Source organism: Castanea sativa, chromosome 9 (genome assembly GCF_040712315.1).
Source record: "Castanea sativa cultivar Marrone di Chiusa Pesio chromosome 9, ASM4071231v1".
Lineage (NCBI taxonomy): Eukaryota > Viridiplantae > Streptophyta > Magnoliopsida > Fagales > Fagaceae > Castanea > Castanea sativa.
The window spans coordinates 704,176-724,712 of record NC_134021.1 but is presented as its reverse complement, the minus strand read 5'-3'; the positions used below and the strand labels follow the sequence as shown (position 1 = coordinate 724,712).

The 20,537-nt window shown below is 34.3% G+C and overlaps 3 protein-coding genes across 4 annotated transcripts; 2 read left to right on the top strand and 1 right to left on the bottom strand.

Annotated features, from left to right (window-relative positions):
• Positions 1-3,471: 3,471 nt before the first annotated feature.
• Positions 3,472-5,118, top strand: LOC142610532 (metallothionein-like protein type 2). The gene is made up of 3 exons (XM_075782351.1): positions 3,472-3,728; positions 4,510-4,587; positions 4,689-5,118. The coding sequence occupies exons 1-3, from the start codon at positions 3,664-3,666 to the stop codon at positions 4,777-4,779; spliced, it is 234 nt and encodes a 77-aa protein (XP_075638466.1). The 5' UTR covers positions 3,472-3,663; the 3' UTR covers positions 4,780-5,118.
• A 3,143-nt stretch (positions 5,119-8,261) lies between these two features.
• On the bottom strand, positions 8,262-12,037 carry LOC142610530 (kinesin-like protein KIN-10B). 2 transcript variants are annotated; one of them, XM_075782350.1, is made up of 13 exons: positions 11,705-12,037; positions 11,441-11,609; positions 10,902-11,295; positions 10,575-10,780; positions 10,168-10,478; positions 10,025-10,088; positions 9,559-9,646; positions 9,311-9,438; positions 9,181-9,227; positions 9,048-9,069; positions 8,893-8,955; positions 8,770-8,808; positions 8,409-8,683 (listed from the first exon to the last, which is right to left on the bottom strand). In XM_075782350.1, exons 1-13 carry the CDS (start codon positions 11,917-11,919, stop codon positions 8,588-8,590), a joined length of 1,842 nt encoding a protein of 613 aa, XP_075638465.1. In that variant the 5' UTR covers positions 11,920-12,037; the 3' UTR covers positions 8,409-8,587. The 2 variants fall into 2 exon arrangements, with proteins under 2 accessions (XP_075638464.1, XP_075638465.1); XM_075782349.1 differs by having other exon boundaries at positions 8,262-8,683; positions 9,311-9,646.
• Positions 12,038-13,492: 1,455 nt separating this feature from the next.
• Positions 13,493-16,802, top strand: LOC142610916 (mitochondrial import inner membrane translocase subunit Tim9). Its single transcript, XM_075782902.1, has 2 exons — positions 13,493-13,666; positions 16,481-16,802. The coding sequence occupies exons 1-2, from the start codon at positions 13,572-13,574 to the stop codon at positions 16,665-16,667; spliced, it is 282 nt and encodes a 93-aa protein (XP_075639017.1). The 5' UTR covers positions 13,493-13,571; the 3' UTR covers positions 16,668-16,802.
• Positions 16,803-20,537: the final 3,735 nt, after the last annotated feature.

The window sequence follows — 20,537 nt, the reverse complement described above, 5'->3', positions numbered from 1 at the left end:
TAAAAACTTATTTTTGGGAATGTAAAGAAAAAACAATATTTTTGTATTTTTGAAATAAAAAACATGTTTGGTTAGTTGAAATTAAAAAAAAAGTTTTTTGAAGAAAAAAAGAAAATATTAAAATGTGTTGTTATTAGGATTTAAACTCCAATGCTAACTCATTAAATGAGACAGATTCATTAAATTAAATGCATGTTTTGATTAACTTTTGAAAATTAGAAATTGAAAACAGCATCTTGTATGTTTTTATTTTCTGTTAATTTTGAATTGCTAAACAAATTTTTTAGTTTCAAAAATAAAAAATTGTTTTTAGAAACAAAAAATATGGGAAAATTTGTTTTTAAATAATATCTTATGACATTTTATTTTAATAATCTAAGCATACTGCTAAATTATGATATAATAAAATTAATCATTAATATATAAAATTTTTAATGAAATTTGTGATAAATTACTTAGTAAGTTTATTTAAGCATTTTAAAAATTGACTAGACTCTACTTTCGTTCTTTCCCTTCAAAGTAATGAATGATTTTAAAAAATGATTTTTATTTTATTTTATTTTATTTATTTACTTTTTAAAATAATTTACTTTTAATTTTTTAATCTCTTGATTTTTAAGATTAGAAAAAAAACTTCTTGTTTTTAAAATCAAATCTGTAATAAATCACTGGCAAAGTTTATTTATAGTTTTGAAAATTTCAAATGTTTGTTCAATTTCAGAAACAATTTTTTGTTTAAAAAAAAGAAAAAAGTCTTATAGTAATAACTGAAGGAGTATGTATTGACACGTTAGACTAGTTGAAGTGCCAAATGATCGGTTTGTGTGGACCCCACGGTGATAAAGCATAGGCGAGAGATAGCATTACACGCATCACACTGCACAGGAAAAATGCAAACGTCACAACTTTTTCATAACTTCTGGAAAAATTACGTTTTATCACCTAAACTATGAACCAGATTATAGTTTACACCCTAAACTATCTAAATGAACACTTTACACCTTAAATTATTACACTTATCACACTTTGTACCCCAATGTTACTTTTACTGTTTAACGAAATCTTGCTTAGGTGGAATATGCTTCTTGTTTAACGAAATCTTGCATGTGACAAGTACATGCTTCTTATTTAAGTGGAACAGCACATGTTTCTTACTTAGGTGGAACAACACATGTTTCTTACTTAGGTGGAGCAAACTTAAAAGACTGAAATTCCCTTGTTTAACGGGATCTTGCATGTGACAAGCACATGCTTATTATTTAGGTGGAATAGCACATGCTTCTTACTTAGGTGGAACAAACTTAAAAGACTGAAATTTCCTTTTTCAAAACAGCAAGATTCCGTTAAACATAACAACAAAAATAACACTGGGTGCAAAGTGTGATAAATGTAATAGTTTAAGGTGCAAAGTGTGCATTTGGATAGTTTAAGGTACAAAGTGTAATCTGGTGCATAGTTTAGAGTGATAAAGTGTTTTTCCTAACTTTTGTCGTAACTAAGTGGAGAGTAGCGAAATCTCTTATAGCTTAATTCCCATCACCTATCTACAAATTACTTGAAGTTTTAAGGAAAAGAGATTCGAGTGGTGAGATTAATAACATATTGTAATTATTTGTGTAACCACGAAATATGATTGAGACATGGTGGAAATCTAACACTCTTTTTTATTATTTACTTTTAATTTTTTAATCTCTTGATTTTTAAGATTAGAAAAAAAAAATCTTATTTTTAAATCAAATCTGCAATAAATCACTGGCAAAGTTTATTTATAGTTTTGAAATTTTCAAATGTTTGTTCAATTTCAAAAACAATTTTTTGTTTAAAAAAAAGAAAAGAAGTGTTATAGTAATAACTGAGGGAGTATGTATTGACACGTTAGACTAGTTGAAGTGCCAAATGGTCGGTCTGTGTGGACCCCACGGTGATAAAGCAGAGGGGAGAGATAGCATTACACGCATCAAACTGCACAGGAAAAATGCTAACGTCACAACATTTTCAGAGTAGCGAAGTACCTTTTAGCTGAATTACTATCTCCCTGTACAAACTACTTGGTGTTGGAAAGGTTCGAATTATGGAGTTAGTGGAGAGTAAAAATATTGGGTTTATAATTCACGACTTATTACTTGGGCAAGTTACGATAAAAATTATGAAAATTTTTTGTCATAACTTATCATGTAAGAGCATCCACATCTCTTCAGCTAAAATTTTGTAAAATGAAAAAAAGTACAACTTTTACATATTTTTTGTAAAAAATCACCCACATCAGTGGGTGTATAAAAGTGCAAAAACGTGGAAACCCTTAAACGAGCTACCGTGTAAATATACACGAGTAGCTTGTGTATAGATTATTTTAATATTTTCGTTCGCTCCATTTTTCCTCTCTCTCGCTCCGTTCTCAACGACCTCAACAAACTCAATATCAACACAGAGAAATTAACACGAACAGCTCCTCAGTAACAAACTCGACATACATTTGCTCCCAAAAAAAAAACACACGGATACACAAACTTTGGTCGGCCGGATCGGAGGGGATCGGTGGTGCGTGAATCGGAGATCACGGCTGGGCTAGGCGTGGATCGGAGATCGCGCCGGGCTCGCGTGGATCGGAGATCGCCGCCGGGCTGGCGGTGCGAGGATCGGAGATCGCGCCGGGCTCGACGTGGATCGGAGATAGCCGCCGGGCTCGGCGTGGATCGGAGATCGCGCCGGGCTCGCGGTGCGAGGATCGAGATCGCGCCGTGGGCTCGGCGTGGATCGGAGATCGCCGCCGGGCTCGGCGTGGATCGAAGATCGCGCTGGGCTCGGCGGTGCGAGGATCGGAGATCGCGCTGGGCTCGGCGTGGATCGGAGATCGCGCTGGGCTCGGCGGTGCGAGGATCGGAGATCGCGCTGGGCTCGGCGTGGATCGGAGATCGCCGCTGGGCTCGGCGGTGCGAGATCGGAGATCGGAGTTGGAAGATGGGTAGAGAGAGAGAGAGAAAGAGAAATGAAGAGAAGGAGAGAGAGAGAGACATGAATCAGAAATGAAGAGAAGAATCACCAAAAAAAATAAACAGTAGGCGCGCGCGTGTTAGTTGAGAGATATAATTAAAAAAAGTGAGAAAATTATTATTTAATTAATAGAGGTAGTAGGATAGATGAACTGATGTGGGTGATTTGTAAAAATGAATGTGTAAAATTTTAAAAGGAGGTTTTTTGTGTAAAATAGATGAAATTTTTAGCTGATCTGGTGTGGTTGCTCTAAGTGGAGTAAAAAAAAGCGAGTTTATTATATTACCACTCATTATTTATTACTTTAGTAAATTATGGCAAAAATTGTGATCACCTCAAAAGTAATTCTTCATTCTCAGATGAGAGCCTATCAGCCAGCGAAGCATTGAAAAAACGTACACCTTAAAGAGCACACCAGAAAGACCCAAAAACTGGAAGGAAGCTAATTAAAGAGTTTGTAATTTGGAGCCATATGCATGGGGATAACCACGAAATAGGATTGAGACACGTGGACGGTGGAAATCTAACACTCTCTCTCCTCAATTACATTATAAATGGAGGTCATGGAACGTCACTGAAAACTCGTGCTACACTACACGGTTTGATCTTTCTTCTCCAGCTCTCTCAAAATATCCCAATCTCTTCTTTGCATCAGTCATTAACTTCTGAAAAATGTCGTGCTGTGGTGGAAACTGTGGCTGCGGATCTGGCTGCAAGTGCGGCAGCGGCTGTGGAGGGTAATTGGCTTATAACTTGTTTAAGCTTTCGGGAAAATTTCATCATGTCTGTCTTCTTCTAGCTGTTGTAGAAATTTAATGATGTTTTTTTCCCCTGTTTTTTAAAGTTTATAACTTTTTTTTTTTTCCTTAAACGATAGAAAAGTTTATAACTTTTTAATTGCGAAAGGAATACGAGTCAGGCTTGTAACTTTACAAAAAATTGACCCATTTGATTCCTAATTACGGTAAAATTTTTTAAATTGATCAAGATTCTTAATTATCAGGACTAAATGACCGTAAATTTTTTAAAAGTGACCAATTTGATCCCTAGTCGTCGGATCAAGTTAGTCAGTTTTTGAAAAGTTTTAGAACGGGTAGAATTAGCCAATATGTTATTATTAACCCAAACTTTAGAGGTGTCTCAAGCTGAATCCAACACACTATTGTTGACATGTGAAATAATTTGAGGAAAGGGTGACACACAACTTTCTTGTAATATAAAAGAAAAAAGTTGATCACTTTGTATGAGTAATCTCAATTCTCCAGAATTTTAGGATGAAAAACTCACAAAGTTGAAAGTTGTCTTATGGTCTTGTCGTGCAATATTGTATTTTTTTTTTCTTTCATAATCCATGCCAGTAAAGGGTGTTTTTTTTTTTGGAGAGGAAAAATTGAAAGGGTTTTTATTTTTTACTAAGGTGATCTGATGGGTTCTTGAGTTTGTTCTGTAATTACTTATCTCTTTAACATCTGTGAAGTTATGGAATATTTATGAAATTTTTGAATATTGATGGTGTAGATGCAAGATGTTCCCTGATTTGAGCTCAGAGAAGACCACCACCGAGACTCTTATTGTTGGTGTTGCTCCCCAGAAGACGTATGTATTATTTTGTAGCATAATTATGCTTTTGTACTCTTGATTTTTAGTATTATGGACTAATCCTAATGTTGTTGTGGTGATAAACTTGGATTATGCAGACACGTTGAGGGATCTGAGATGGGCGTAGGAGCTGAGAATGGAGGCTGCAAGTGCGGATCCAACTGCACCTGTGACCCTTGCAATTGTTAATGGGAGAGATCCTTAGCCTTTGAAGCAGAGACGACCTTGTCTTTGGAAGCTAATAATAAATAGAGCATGTAGTTTCTGTTATATATGTGTTTGTGTGCTATGTTTCGTGACTTATAACTTATAACGTGTTTCTCTGAGAAGTGAGAACTCCTGTTGGAACTAGTATTTATAATAAAGTAGCCATGATTGTCTCTGCAAATCTTACTAGTCTAAGGTTTGCCTTGTTCGCTCAAACCATGGTTGCTTGGTGTTTACTAAGTTATGTATGATGGGAGTCTCTGCTGTAATGGACTAATATTTATTTGCCAATGGAAACTCCTTTTCTTCTAGTTTGAGAAATTTACAGTCGTTTGTTTCTTTCTTTCAATGTGGATAAATGATGAACTCTTGACACTATATGCACGTAATGGATGATTGAACAAATTTTTACCATTATAAATTTTTTTGTTTTAACTTAAAAAGTTTTGTTAGATTTTCTTAGATGAAATCTCTTCCCTCGCAAATAGGAGAGCAAGAGTCAAATAACCCTTTTTTCGGATCAAGTGGAATAAAATAGAGCAATTCAGCAAGACTAGAAACAGTAGCATTATAAATATTGTCAATGTAAAATGATGGGTAATGGGAAAGTCAAGTGGGTAGTTGGGATAGATAATGAAATGAATTGGACTTTTATCACTTGATTTTATTTTGGCACAAGGCACAAAGCACATCCATCCATAATACACGGTTCAGGCGTGGACGAAGTTTGTCCTTTTGAAACAACAATTTTATTATTACTTTTTCAATTTGTATTAATATTTTTGATGTAAAAGTATTAATAAACTCATAGATTCACTTAAAAAAAAAAAATTGTTGGTTCACTTTATATGATTTTTTTTAATTTTTTTACAAAATATAATTTCTATTTTGATTAAGTGAATATGTGTGAAGCTTCCTTGAACCTGATCCTTACCTCACATCTTACAAGTAGTTAGAGTGACCACCACATCAAGTCTTTTGTAATTTGTGCTACAATTATTGAAACATTGTCAACAGCTTATTACTTATTTGCATTATTTGAACAATAGAACAAACTGAGATTCTTAGAATATTTTCCTTCTCTCAATTATTATGCTACTTTATTGAATGGATCCAAAACATTTTCTTAAAAATAACTCAAAAACAAAAACAAAAACAAAAAGGGTACTAAATCATATCATTTGGGTTTGTTTTGGGCCCAAACTCTTTAGGTCCTCATTTAGAACAAATGGAATTATATTTTGTCATCTTGGTGTTTTTTTTCCTCATAAATTTTATTTCTAAAATATTTGAATTCAAATTTTCATATAAATAATGATCTGCATGAGGTTAAACCGTTAAAGTAAACTATTTTAGTTATTAACCTATTATGATATGATTTAAAGATATTTTCTTGATGTAATTTTTTTTTGAGAAGAAAAATGGGAATTTTTTTTCTTTATGTATTGATAGTTTGTTACTTGGTAACTAATTAATTAATTTGTGTGGGAAATTGAAAGGCTTGGTTTGTGTGCCAGTTTTACAATTGTGGCCTTTAACTATACGGCCTTTAGCAGACAATTGCGGCCTTTAGCATAAATTTGTGTGGCCTTCTATGCCCAATCCGCCTCTAATGAAATTCAATTATTTCACTATAGCTATCCTTAAGTCATTATAAATATAGTTCATTGTTATCAAGGACACATATATGTAACATATCAAACATACAATATTACATTGAGTATGTTGGTATATGGCTGATCACTTGACAAATCATTACAAAATATATATATATATATATATATATATCATATCAAACATACAATATTACATTGAGTATGTTGGTATATAGCTGATCACTTGACAAATCATTACAAAATATATATATATATATATATATATATATATATATATATATATATATATCTCACGAAGGGGTAAGTTACAAGTATAGACAAAAGCTAACTGAGGCCATAGGATTACAAGAGTAAGCAATATTTAGGATTGCCATCTGATTACAAGAGTTGGGAGAAATAAGAGGGGGGATATGCTGAATGGCTTGGACTAAGTCTGAAAATTAGCCTGCCTTGGAATGGAACTTAAGCTTCCTTATATAGGCCAAAAGGAGCTTAGGATCCTCTGAAGATTGCTGAAATTTCAAAGAGTAATTTGCTTTTACTGGGGTGAAAACTTTTTCCACCGAAACCAAATAGTGATTCTAGAAAGTAGCGTTAGGTACTGTTCATTAGTCAGCTACACACCAACTAAATCTATGTAATATTGTAAATTTTGATATGTTACATATATGTGTATTCTTGATTACAATGAGTTCCTATATTTATAGTGACATAAGGTGACTTAAGGCGCTAGTAGTCTTTGATGTAAAGTGAAATAATTGAATTTCTTTGGGGCGGGCATAGAAGGCCACACAAATTTTAGCCGAAGGCCATAATTGTAAAATTGGCACACAACTCAAGTCTTTTAATTTCCAACATATTGGTTATTTTCTTTATTTTCTAACAATCTGGGAACATATATTGGTTTTGTAAAATTGTATATTAATAGATATTTTTTAAATAAGTAATGAAAACATCTATTGAAAAGAAAAATAGAGTGAAAACCTTCTATATATACAATTGAAATACCAAGTAGGAGTTTAAATGAAACAAGTTATTTGTAAACAACTCGAGCTCAACTCGTAAGTAAAAAAAAAAAAAAAATATTGCATATGTTCGTTTATTTATCAAATGAGCCAAATCCAAGCTCAAGTTTGGGCTTGATTAGTAAACGAGTCAAGTTCAAAGATAATAATGTGTTTGTGAACAAGATTGCAGGTATGAGACTTGATTTAAATCTATATTATATAATATTATTATTTTTTTCAACGTTGGTTCATAAGAAAAATAATTATATCATACTATAATTTATTAATTCAGTGGATATCAAATTTTGTTCACATTCTTTACTATTAGTGGGAATAGAATAAGTTGACAGTTAAATGAACCAAACTTATATTTGATATTTGGCCCGACTAGTTTAGCAAAAGGATATTTGGCCTGACTAGTTTAAAGTCCTACTACTAGGAGAGCTAATAGAGATATAGTCATATAAAGTTTGAAAATATAGTACATTGAATTTTAAACATTTTTTGTGGATAATTCGTGGAATCATTGTTTCTTCTTTATTTTTTATTGTATTTTTTAAAAATGAAAAGTAGGATCTTACAATCCTCAGTTCATTCCTATGATCAAGTCTCCACAATCCTACACAAGATAGCGGCTATAAATTTAAATATTTAAAAAAAAAAAAAGGTTTTAGAAGCACAAAATAGATAATAAATGATGTTATGAAGGTGGACTGAAAAGTGAAAATGAGCTGTCAATTATCATATTTTGGTGAGAAATGGTCCGATGTATCAACTAAATCACAATCCTCTAAATAATCGCTTCATAAGCTATCTAATGCACTGAGGCTAAACAGAATGATTTCATTTTTAAGATGTGAACTGCATTTACCACAAGGCCAAAGTTGTTTGTGTAGGCTGGACTCTGAACCCTCTAACACAACATGAAGTTAACTGAGCAACTATTGTGTGACCAACAAAGTTTAAATCTCGTACCTCTAAGACTATGTTAGAGGATATAACAAAGGTGCATGAAACACATAAAGATTATGTTACAGGATATAACAAAGGTGAATGAAACACATAAAGAAATATAAACAAACTCGATCAAAGTAAGAAGTGAAATTCCAGGACATGGCAAATCATCATATCCGATAATGTCAGTAGTTTAAACTATCCAGAGCAAGGCTATTTATTTAACTTGTAGATGTCTGAACTACTGGGTGATGAATCTTCTAGTCTATCAAATATTCCTCTGGCAGCTTTGCTGAACAAGTTATAAACCTATAGAATTTTTGAGTAGATTAGTAAATTGGTTATCTTTTAGGACCAAAACTTGTGTCATTCTTTATTCACATTAATATATCTACCTGCTTGGATGAAAGGCCAATCTTCTCCAAATCGCTCAACTGCAACAGGTGAAGTACTAAACTTAGCATTAATAATATCAATATAAGTGAATTCCAAGCCCAAAGCTTACAGACTTGTCTTACCGATTTTAAAGGGCTTGTTTCCCTGAGCTCAAGGATGTATTCTGCCATTTTCATTCCAATCCCCTAAATTAATATTCAAGAAATATATCAGATTTGTCACACTCACATTAGAAACTATGGACTACACTGTCACTATAATTAGCTAACATATATACCTTTAACTCCAGTAGCTCCTCTCTGCAATCACAGAAGTCAATTGGCAAACTCAGTACATTTGCATATGAAGAATATAATAATAAATACATGCTAAGAAATGTCAAACAGAAACCAACAAACAACTGAACTTACTTGCTGGCCGTATTTAAGAAACCAATATACTCCTGAATAAGAGAGGTCTGCAAAGAAAATTTACAGAGATGAGAAATCACATTTTTAAGAGCCAGAGGAGAAACACTATGGTGTAAATCTTTTTATATACCTTCAGATTAGAGCTCCTTGCATGGAATTTATCAAGTGAGGGGCCAACCATTTCCGACTTGTTTGGAGAGTTCAAATTACAAGGTCTTTGGGGAGTAACTGGCTCAAACAAAGCTGGGCATAATTGATCTGTGGATGAGAGTTCATTAAGGGGTTTTTGATTTACATTGTTTTTTATGGGAGAGAGAGCTTTTCTCACAGAACTCTGCAGTTCATTTTTCTTCACGCAAGAATGCATTTGACAGTTACCAGGCAAGAATGTATTTGACTTGGGCAAAATTCCATCAGCAGAAGCCTCAATCGCTTCTATATTTGACTTAGCATCAATCTCCCCAGCCTGCAATAGAATTATGATAATATGCATATAAGTTAAAATTTTATATAGTTTTGCTTCTCTGCATTAAATATGAAGAAAACTTAAACTAGATCTGTTTCAACATATTCTTATCTTCACCTAGAGCTGTATCTTTTTACACTCCTTTCATTGAAATCACTAACAATGACCATCAAAATACCAAAATCTGTATTAAAATTTCTAACTCAGGAGTACAAAAGGCTGATGTTTTATGCTCTTTATGAATAGAAGACCTTAAGTGGCCCCCTTAATTTTCTTTTCAAATGTCATGCTCTTCAGTCATCAGTAGTAATGACAATTAAGCAGTTGTGGTTCTGTAGCTATCAGTACAAGGCACATTTTACAATTTCAAATTCTTACCTCCAAACAAGCATCAGCCGGACCTTCATTGTTGTTTAAATTTGTGAAAGGCACGGGAGCAAACCTGCACATATATTTGAGCAATTAGGCAATAAGAATGTTACTTATTTTAATCTGTGAAAGGTTCAATCAATCATCCATACCTTTCTTTTGCCTTAGAAGCACCTTGGTTGCTACTACCCTTTGCTTTCACAGAGCTGGGATAGACACTGGCTTTCTTAATAGAGCTCAAAGAACCCAGAGTTTTGCTCGTAAAAGGAGAATTGAATGGTCCAATTCGTTGTGCACTCTTTGTCTTGCCTCTAGAGTCAAGCCAAGCAAGCAGTTTGGCCTCCATATCAATTCTAATCTTTGGGGTCTCTAGCTTATGTGATGAAGGAACAAAATTGGATACGTGCCTTGACCGAGCAGCCAAGGTCACAGTATGAACAGATTCCTGGTACTCTCCTGGATTCTATTATCAAAGAAAATCATTTCCCTTCAAAAACTTCAATACACTTAAAAATTGCAGGGTCAAACAACATGAAATGGAAAAAAAGAAAGTCCATACCAGGCACGCAACCATTAAAGCACGGCTTGTCCCACCAAGTGAGTCTTGCAAAATACGGGTCAATTTGCTTTCTCTATAGGGCACACGGGTTTTGTTATTATTCAGTGCATAAATCACATTGGACAATGCAAACAAGGACTGGTTGATCTTGGCACTCTCTAGGAGACGAATTCCTTCATTGCAGGTCCTTCTATTATCTTCATTACCTGTTTAAATTATAGGTACAATTACACAAATCAAAATTTGGGAAAGAGCAGAAATAAACCCCTCTTATGTACAGCTGAGCTATGACCCTCTAATTGAGCAACTTAAAAGGTGAGAAATAACCTGCCAAGTCTATTAGGTTCAGCTTCCCAGTAACAACAGCCTCAGAGCCATCACCACAAGGAGTGGAAACAGCAATCACAAGCACCCCGTGGCTCCTACTAGAGACATCGTTAAGCCCCGTGTGCGCGACTTTCCTCCTCTGAATCCCACAAGAAAATGTCTCATAGAATTCAGACATCGACTTCACAGGGACCTGAGATAGTCCGCGGAGATGAATTTGCCCGTTTTTATCATCCAAAACTGTAATTTCCTTCCCCTTGAGCTCTAAAAGATCGTAGCACCTGTCCATATAGACCTCATAGTATGAAATCTCTGCTGTGCTTCCTGTGCTTTGGGACATTGTGAGAATTGTGGACATGGCCAGTGGCATTAGACCTGGATCCTCATCAGTACCCTACAACAACATCAAGGAACACAATAACCATAATGAAAGGAAAATTTGTGAATTTTTTTTTTATAAATATTTTGGAGGTTTCCCCCCTGACTTTCTCTGGAAACAAACAGAAAACAACATGGGATTTTTCTTTGTTTAAACAAACCTGCATAGTATAAGTCTTTCCACTACCGGTAGCACCATAGGCAAACACAGTGGCATTGTCGCCACGGAAAATACTCGAAATCAGAGGGCTAACTTCCCTGTAAAAGATCTGACTCACATTGTTGTCCTCTTGGCCAAAGAAAGAGTCCAACCTATAACATTCGTTTCGGCTACACCCAAAAGCGAAAACCAACCCATGATCAAAATCAAAGACCAAAGCCCCATAAAAGAATTTGAATTTAAAAAATTCCAAAAACTGTTTTACCTGGTTTCTTTATCTTTGAGGTAAACAGCTACTTCTTCACTGGAGGACTCGCATATTTCTTGATCAAGAACGGAAATGCAGGGTTTCGGGTCATCGTTCTTGCCAGAAATTTCGTGAAAGAGAAAGGGACGTACCCTTACAATGACTCTGACCTTGGAGATCGAATAGTTCGTGGACTTTGTAGGAGTAGAACACTTTACGGTTTGATTTGCCATGAATGAAAGGTTTGGATTTGAGAGACAAGAGAGAGAGAGAGAGAAAAGAAGATGGAGAAGACAGGTTTTTGGTTTTCTTGGAAACTGAAAGCACAAGATCAACGGATAGAGGGGGATAGACTTGTGAGAGTAAGGATTTGAAATTATTTGACCGTTGGGACTTGTGAGGACTATATAGTATGAATAAACCGTTTCCAAAAAACTTTTAGAAATTGGGTTTTTTTTTTTTTTTGGGTTCGTTTGAATTTGTCTTGGGGGTCACGGCCTTGCCGTTGGGTTAAAGGGTCCACAAGGGTTCTAATTATTACAACTGCTCCTAAAACAAAGGATAAAATGCGAAAAAGTCTCTTGTCACTTGTCAGTTTGCAAATTGACCCTTGTGCTATCTTTTATTTTTTAAACCCTTGGGTTGCGTTATCGATTTTGATTTATTGGCCAATAAGGTTTAATTATTGTCTAAATTGAACCATCATAGTTTTGTAATATAAAATTGATAGAAAATGGTTATGTGTTATGAGTACATTTTTTTTTCACTTTACTCTAAAAAAATGGACAATACGGACCCTTTTTTTTAATAGAAAAATGTTTAAATTACTACAAAATTTATAGCATAATCTTACAAACAGATGTTTTGTTTTAATAAAAAAAAAACCCTATGTGAAGATATTTTTCATATTTTTTTGTGTTTGGAAATATCAAAAAGAAATTAGTCAAAGGAAAACTATATCTTAACTTCCTTTATTTAGTTTGGTACGAGATAAAGTTATTTTTTAATAAATTTTTTTGGATAACAACTATATCTAATGTGAAGTTAAAATAAAATAAAATAAAAACTTTATATCACGAGAAATAAAATAAGGGAAGTCAATAAATAGCTTTTCAACTCATTTTAAAGTTGCTATCAAAACATAGGAAAATATAATAGTTTTCTAGAAGATGTTTTTTTAAAAATGATTCATGTTCCAAAAAATATTAATATGGAAACAAACATAGATATTTAGTGTTTGAATGACTTTTTGTAGTTAGTAACACATCAAATTTTTTTTTTTTTTTTTTTTTTGAGAAACTATACTCATTTGTGTTTATCATTAAGCTAGAAAATCATCAATGGCAAAATGTAAAATGTCTAATGGAATATCTTTCATCCAAGCAAACAAAGAAAAAGAAAGTTTAACTCTCTGTGCTAAGGCATAGGCTACAACATTGCCTTTGCCTCCTAATGTGAGAGAATGATCAGATTTATAATACACCTGAAATCGACGTAATGTCTTTTTAACAAGATGTCCTATACTTGAGAGAGAGAGAGAACTTTTATTCAAAAAGGGCCTTAATAACAACTTCAAAGTTACCTCATTTATAAAAATTGTAACATTCCCATTATCACTATTTAATGGAAGTTTATGAAATTAAAATAGAGGGACCAATTTTAGATGGTTCTTAAACTTCAGTTCAAGGTAAAAAAAAAAATTACAAAATTAATGACGTGAGCCCAGGACTCTTTGCATTTTGGTCTAGAAGGGTTAAAATGTAAAATTCCAAATTATGATAGGGTTTAAGAGGCTCAAACCCTTCGTAATTGTATCTAAAAGCCGCGAAAGCAGAGAGCTCTTAAACCCTAAGGCCTAAACCTCTGAAGAATTGTTGAATCGAAGATGGACAGGAACATGATAGCAGACTTGGAGTCTCTTCCTGAAGAAGATAAGGCTCGAATGTCTACTCTGATCGAACAGCTTCAAATTCGCGACAGGTTCACTCTTTTAAATTCCCAACCGTTGGGACTCAACTTTTTTTTTTTTTTTTTTTTTTTGCAGTGTTGAAAAAAGACCAAATTCTAATTGTGTTGCATAGATTATTTGTTTTCAATGAATTTTGAAAGTTGTATTGAGTTATTTTCGTTTAGTTGAGGGATATTTTGATGTGGGTCAGTGGAAACATATGGTTTAACAAGTTTACAACCAGAGTACTAACTTGTTGACTTACAGGCTTAATGGGAAACAAGGCTGATGCTTCTATAAATGCCATGGTAGTGTTTATTGTTATATGGTAGATTGGGTGTGTTCTACCATATTGAGGCGTGCATTTAAGTTATTTGTTTTTTGGGGTTTGTGATAAATGTTATGGATTTAGGTAGTGTGATATGTGGGTGCTTATTTAGATTGGAGTTTTCAGGTCTAAACATTTAGATTGATGTTCCAACCTGTAGACATCAAGGTTGATATGCTGAAATAAGTTACTGGGTTAGTGTTATTTTTTTCTTTTGGTTATGATTAGTTTATAGGAGTCCATGAAAAGAAAAAAGACTTATGTTGTTGGGGGATGCTGATTAATATGGGGACTTCCGGGGGTCTGAATTGCAGAAGTGTATTTCCTTCTACAGGGCAGTGAAAAGAAACAATATGAAGTAGAAAGATAATTGGTTGTCAATCCAACTAATTGCCTTAAAGATATTGAAATTGAAGAAGTTTGAAGAAAAAGAAGTTCTTAAACCATGCCATTTTGAGGTTATCTATGTTATATTGTCTGATTCGTCACATCAATGTTGATCTATAAGCCAATGATATTCAGAGAATTGAATAAGTTGTGCATTTGATAGTTTGACATGGTTTACATGGTACTAGTGATGCAGATAGCAAAGAGTCCGGGGAAAGACAAAGATTAAATACCAAAAGATTAAAGATTTGTGGTCTAGTTTTGATGTGGGGTTTCTTGGAACCTTTCATAGGTTATTTTAGTGATTATTGAGTCTTAGTATTATGTTTTTAGGTCAAAAAAGTTTAAATTGAGTTTTACTAGAATAAAGCCAATTTGGTAATTTCCAGATTTCTGGAATGGGCTGTCCTTGGCTATACCAAAGGCCCATGAGTCTTACTTTATTTTTTTGAGTCATTTTCCTATTTGGTTTAGAAGTTATTAAGTCCTTTTTGTTCATTATTAGTAGTCCTAGTCATTCTAGGAAATGGATTCTATAGAACACTAGTCCTGCTTGAAAATACTCAATGCACAATGACAGAGAATAAGAATACAATAAGATTCTGAGTCATCTGCCTCCAAGAAAGTGATCTCCACTTCATTCTGGTGATAACAGTGGCTTCTCCATTTGAAATGTACTGCAGCCTCTTCTTGAGATCGTTGCTGTGTATAAAGATTCCATTCCAAATGCATTCCCCAACGCTTCTTCTTTTCATTCCCATTGGTAGTAGCTGCAGCAACAGCAGCAGTACTAGAGTTTTCACCTTCTTCAATCACTTTGTCCTCTGCCATTTCCTTTCTACCCCTACCATAATATTAACAAATGACTCTCCATAAGAGAAATTGTCAAAGAGACGAGCTCCCTATACACACTCAACACAAAGACGAGCTCCTTTTTTACACTCCTTAAGGCTTTATTGTAGTCAATAATATTCATAGTGAGATTGCTTCTAACAACATTCCATCAGCTTGTTTTAAGCTTTGAGGGTGTGATTGCCTTCTTCTACCTAAGTGTGATTGTTAGTGTTTTTCTATCTTATTTCTTGTTCTATTCCCTGTTTTTAACACCAAACAACCATCAACATATTCAAAATTCAATCTTTTCTTTACCTAAATGCTTAAACATTTATCCTTATTCAAGAGCCCATCAAGATCTCATCAAGATATCTAATTTAGTGCTGAATTCTTATAGATCCTACATCAACTAGTTCCAAGGAAGAGTTGATATCTTCATAGTTAAACCCTTCTTTCCCTGCCTTTAAACTCATATTGTGCTTGTACGCAATCAACGGAGGCCTTCGGCCTTCCTGACATATGATGCAACGTCTCTAACAACATGCTCTTTCTTTGTCTTTCCTTTAATAAGTAATCAACCTACTTTGTTTTTTATATTTATGTATCTTTTACCTGATATATCAGCTGATGGCATGTGCAACATGTTTCCCTTGGTTCTGACCTCTATCATTTTACATACATGGTTCAGTATGTCTTCTAATCTCCATGGCCTTGGAAAAGTCTGGATTATATAATTATGATCCAAAATCATCTATGGAATTTCTCAATACTGAATGCGTTATGTATAGACAGAATATCACAGCCCTCACTACAAATGCTTCAAAATAAAGACATTTAAGTAGCATATTATTCCCAGACTACTGTAGATTTTACGTGGACCTTCTGCTGAGAGATGGCTGTGTAGAGTTTTAATTAATTACTTGATTAATGTGGCTGCTCAATTTAGCAGTCTGTTTATAAAGCCTTACAAAGGCCATGTGCTGCAGAAGGCTCTCTCTTTGTTTGATGACTGTTCCATTCTCAGATAATTCTAAGATATGATGTCTGTTTTACTATAAGCAAGGATTATACCGCATCAGCATACAAATACAAATTTATACTTCCTTCTTGTTGGAACTTATTGATGTACTTCATGTAATTGATTTTGGTTTCTGACTATAGAATGCCTTGTGTGTTATCCAGTTACTTCAGTTTTGAATTCTGATACCAAGTAGAAGCTACAGTAACATATTATGATGTTTGAGTGTTAAGGCCTCTGACTCTTTCATATTGTCTTCTTGATCAAAACAAATTGCAGTCTAAGGATGTATAATTCATTGGTGGAGAGATGTTTTACGGACTGTGTGGATACTTTTCAACGCAAATCCCTAACCAAGCAAGAGGAGACATGTGTGCGTAGGTGCGCTGAGAAGTTCCTGAAGCACTCAATGCGTGTTGGCATGAGATTTGCAGAGCTAAACCAAGGAGCAGCTACAACTGATTAAGGTGTTTCTGAATAACTTAGGTGTAGAACTCTTGTAAGACCCAGATATGGTCTTCTTAAAAGTTCAATTCTTGTTGCTTATTAATGTTACTCCCCTTTCCATGATAAGAAGACTGATTAGTCTGTTTATGCCCAATGGGTTTGGCAATCAACAGGATATGAACAAACTTTATATATATATATATATATATATATATATATATATATATATATATATATATATATATATATATATATATGTTCCATATAATCTGGGAAAGGAATGAATCAAAACTTAATTTGAGTGCCTACCAATTTTGCTGATTAAGAGAATTGTAGTGTCTAGTTCCATTTTACTAGCTGATTGTTTAGCTCTGTTGAAATAGCTGCTTCAGCAGTCCGTTGAAGGCTTGCCAGTTAAGCATTTAATATTATGTAGTTCCCGCGGTTGATAAATTAAATTCGGCTAATTCAAATTCTTTGGATACCAATACTTTCCGCAATCAGTAATCTCCTCCTCCCATTCTTGATATTCAATCTACTCTTACAATTAATTTTTGTTGGAATTATCTTAAGTATGTCTCAGCCAGGAGAATGTTGATCTTGGAGTCAAAACCAACCTGCTACTATTAATTTTTTTTGCTATATGCGTTTTTATTCTCTCTTCTGTCAAACTGAATATATCTATATAAAAACCGTACCAGTGTCAACCGCCTAGATCTTTGGAGTTAGTTTGGAAATGTAATATAGTTTTGGTTCATGTCTCTGGCTTAGTGCACCCTCTATAATGGAATAACATGATTGGATTTGTTACTGCCAGCAGCTCAAGCTGCAGTTGGAATAAATTATTAAATTGTTGGAGAGGGTTGTTAAACTATGTGAGCGTACCTTATATTATATAAGTGTGTGCAGATGCAGAGCTGATTTCATAGGTGCTATACTTTTCCAATTTGTGCCTAGTCCCTTAATAATGATGATAATTAACGGACTTGGGTTAGAGGAGGGCAGCAATTTTTCATTGGGATACACATTTTTAAGCGAGGAGTGGGAATTTTAAACTTAAATATCTTTGTCAGAAACACCAACTTAAGGAACTACGAAGCTATTGCCGCTAAAGTCTATACACTTATATGAGGAGAGCAAAAGTAAAAATAGTACTTTTTTTAGAAGCACATGAAAAAAGTGCCACTGTTTTTACTTTTAACGTGGCATGCGATTTCTTATGACAGGATTAGATCCACGTGATTCATTAATAATTTATATCTTTCAATATGTCTAGTTTGGTAGTCTTTATTCTTTAACATCAAGATTAGCAGGGACGTAATGCAGCATAAGTAATTTTCATTTTCAAAACTTCGTTGTCCCTGTCTCTCCAACGTGAAACATTTTCACAAACATAAGGTAGTAGATAGAGAGATAAACGTGGGGGCAAACTGTTATAATAGCTGATGTTTGGGTTTCCCACTATTTTAAGCTTTATTTATTTATTTAATGTAAACTACATGTATACTTTAATACCTAAACTCTTTGTAATGAAGATTGGTGGTTGGGAAGATAACAACAGTTTATCAACCTACTACTACAGTACTACTAGCATTTATCAAAATATGTTAAATCTGGTTATCAAAAAAAAAATGTTAAATCTGGATTGCCCCTTGTACAATAAAAATCCTAAAAGCATACCAATTAATAAGCATTTAATATGTTCGTCCAACCGTGCAACGCTGAAGAAAAAAGAATTTGAAGCATGGGCAAGGATTAGTTTTGACAATTGATAGTTCTCTAAATTTATCTAGTGTGTATCTTTGGATTAGGTTTTGACAATAAAATTTTCATGATGCATTGGCAATGTTCAATTGATGATGATTAATATTTTTCTTGTTGATCAAGTCAATATTCATGTGATGATGTGTCAATAAATGGAAAGTCAACCAGTTTCAACCCAATGAGACCAAACCACTAGTCCTTTGAGTTGTCTCAACTAACACGTATCAATGGTCATGTAAGGTCATGTGATAACATCAGATGAAAAGAATCACATGGAAATATTTTATTAAATTCAAAGACCAAATTGAAATTTGATTTTTTTAAAATTTAAATTCATAATTCATAATTAACTCTCAATAAATTTTGAAGAAAATTTTCAAATAATGTACCACTGAGTTTTCTATAATAGGCTTCTCATCTGAGAAAAAATGATTTATTAGAGAGAAATTTTATAGACACTTAGAGAGAAAAATCTTATTGACACTTGCCATAATAGAGGGCCATCCCTAACTGTAAGTCTTGCTCATCCAAAATAAAGGCCTATTCTTACTTCTCCAAATCAAAGTAAGAATTTTCCTTCAACTTCTTGTTGGTTTAGTTCGAGATCAAGCCAAGGGCCCTTGACATCAAATCAAGCACTTCCATCTACACTTCAAGTTTTAAGACATCAAGAAACAATTCGGGATCAAATTTCATGGCCCTTGAATCATAAAGTGTAGTAAAAATTACTCCAACAACCCTTAGTAATGAATGGAACAGGTCCATCCACACATCCAGTTGGTATATATCCAACATGAGTATATATAGGGTGACTAAACCCTAAACTACTAGTACAAGTACGAGTGGACCTATGCCTATTACATTGGGCTAATATGTCTGGTATATCTCTAACACCCTCCCTTAAACTCAAGGCGGAAGCTCGATGAAGGCTTGAGGTTGGATAAACATGAGAAGATGCTTTGAAAAATGCCTTTGAAGAAACCACAATAAGAATGTACCAATTGACTAATTTCAGAGTTTCAGATGAAAAAACAAAGTCCAAAATCAAAATCTACATGAAAAACTGAGTAAGATAAGCCCTTTTGGTAATTTTAACTTTTGATCAAAGATCAACATAAAAGTCAAATTGAGTCAAAGTCAATGGTCTACATAGTTCGAGTCAGTTCCAAGTTTTAGGTTCGGGTCACGAATTAAGCTAACAAACGCTGACCTCATCCTATGACGTGGTGCTAACATGGACTAGGGCTTACGTGGTTGTTGACGTAACCTAGTGATGTTATTGGATGACGTCGGATGACATTATCATTTATTCTTTGATGAATGTAGACGCGTACAGTGTCCTCCGGCGCATGGAGGCGATACCAAAGATCCAGAAGGCACGTGAGAGCACGTGTGAGGTCGAATAGGGGTTAGATTCTTGAGTTACATAGATCGGCGAATGACAAGGCCTTTATGGTGGCATATGTGCCCAAGATCTGATTAGTCAGTCAAGAATCTTCAGTGGTGCGTGGAGTAAGAACTAGAACCAATTGTGGCATGTGTGGCGTGTGGAGGCTTGTGTGTGGGCTTCAAATGACCGGATTTCTAGGTTTTCCTTATGGGTGACCGAGAAGCATGTCTGTGTAGTTGGTTTCGTCAGTTGAAGGCTCACTTTGCACATATCTGTGATTGGAGGGGCACGACTTGCTTGGCTCGTGGATCTTAGATACAAGTATTAGCAACGATGGCTACATGATTTCGTGGAATCTAGATTTGGGAGGTAGCAAGGCAAGCGTCTATGATGGAGAGTTGATCTGTGTTGTGCACGTGGGAAATTTTTTTGTTGTGTAGAGATATTTTGTTGAATGCCAAGAACAAAGTTTGGCTCTGATACCATGTCAAATATATTAGCAATGCAATGTGTTATACCATGTTGTATATGCTAGAGTGGATGCAGAAGGAGAAGTATAGAATATGAATTCTGAGAACACGAGGGTTATGTGATTCAGCCTTGTCGGCCTATATCTAAGGAGGAATCCCTTAAGGGCTACATCTTTATTATGCAATAGTGTAGTATAAAACCTGTGTTACAATGAATCTTAATATGAGTATATATAGACAACTAAACCCTAAACTATTAGTACAA

Excerpts from the sequence above, each read along its gene's own strand:
- LOC142610532 (XM_075782351.1), top strand. The coding sequence starts at position 3,664 with ATGTCGTGCTGTGGTGGAAACTGTGGCTGCGGATCTGGCTGCAAGTGC. Across the intron at positions 3,729-4,509 it reads TGCGGCAGCGGCTGTGGAGG|ATGCAAGATGTTCCCTGATT; the intron begins GTAATTGGCTTA and ends TTGATGGTGTAG. Across the intron at positions 4,588-4,688 it reads GGTGTTGCTCCCCAGAAGAC|ACACGTTGAGGGATCTGAGA; the intron begins GTATGTATTATT and ends TGGATTATGCAG.
- LOC142610530 (XM_075782349.1), bottom strand. The coding sequence starts at position 11,919 with ATGGCAAATCAAACCGTAAAGTGTTCTACTCCTACAAAGTCCACGAAC. Across the intron at positions 11,296-11,440 it reads GAAAGACTTATACTATGCAG|GGTACTGATGAGGATCCAGG; the intron begins GTTTGTTTAAAC and ends ATGTTGTTGTAG. Across the intron at positions 10,089-10,167 it reads GCTTCTAAGGCAAAAGAAAG|GTTTGCTCCCGTGCCTTTCA; the intron begins GTATGGATGATT and ends ATATATGTGCAG.
- LOC142610916 (XM_075782902.1), top strand. The coding sequence starts at position 13,572 with ATGGACAGGAACATGATAGCAGACTTGGAGTCTCTTCCTGAAGAAGAT. Across the intron at positions 13,667-16,480 it reads CAGCTTCAAATTCGCGACAG|TCTAAGGATGTATAATTCAT; the intron begins GTTCACTCTTTT and ends AACAAATTGCAG.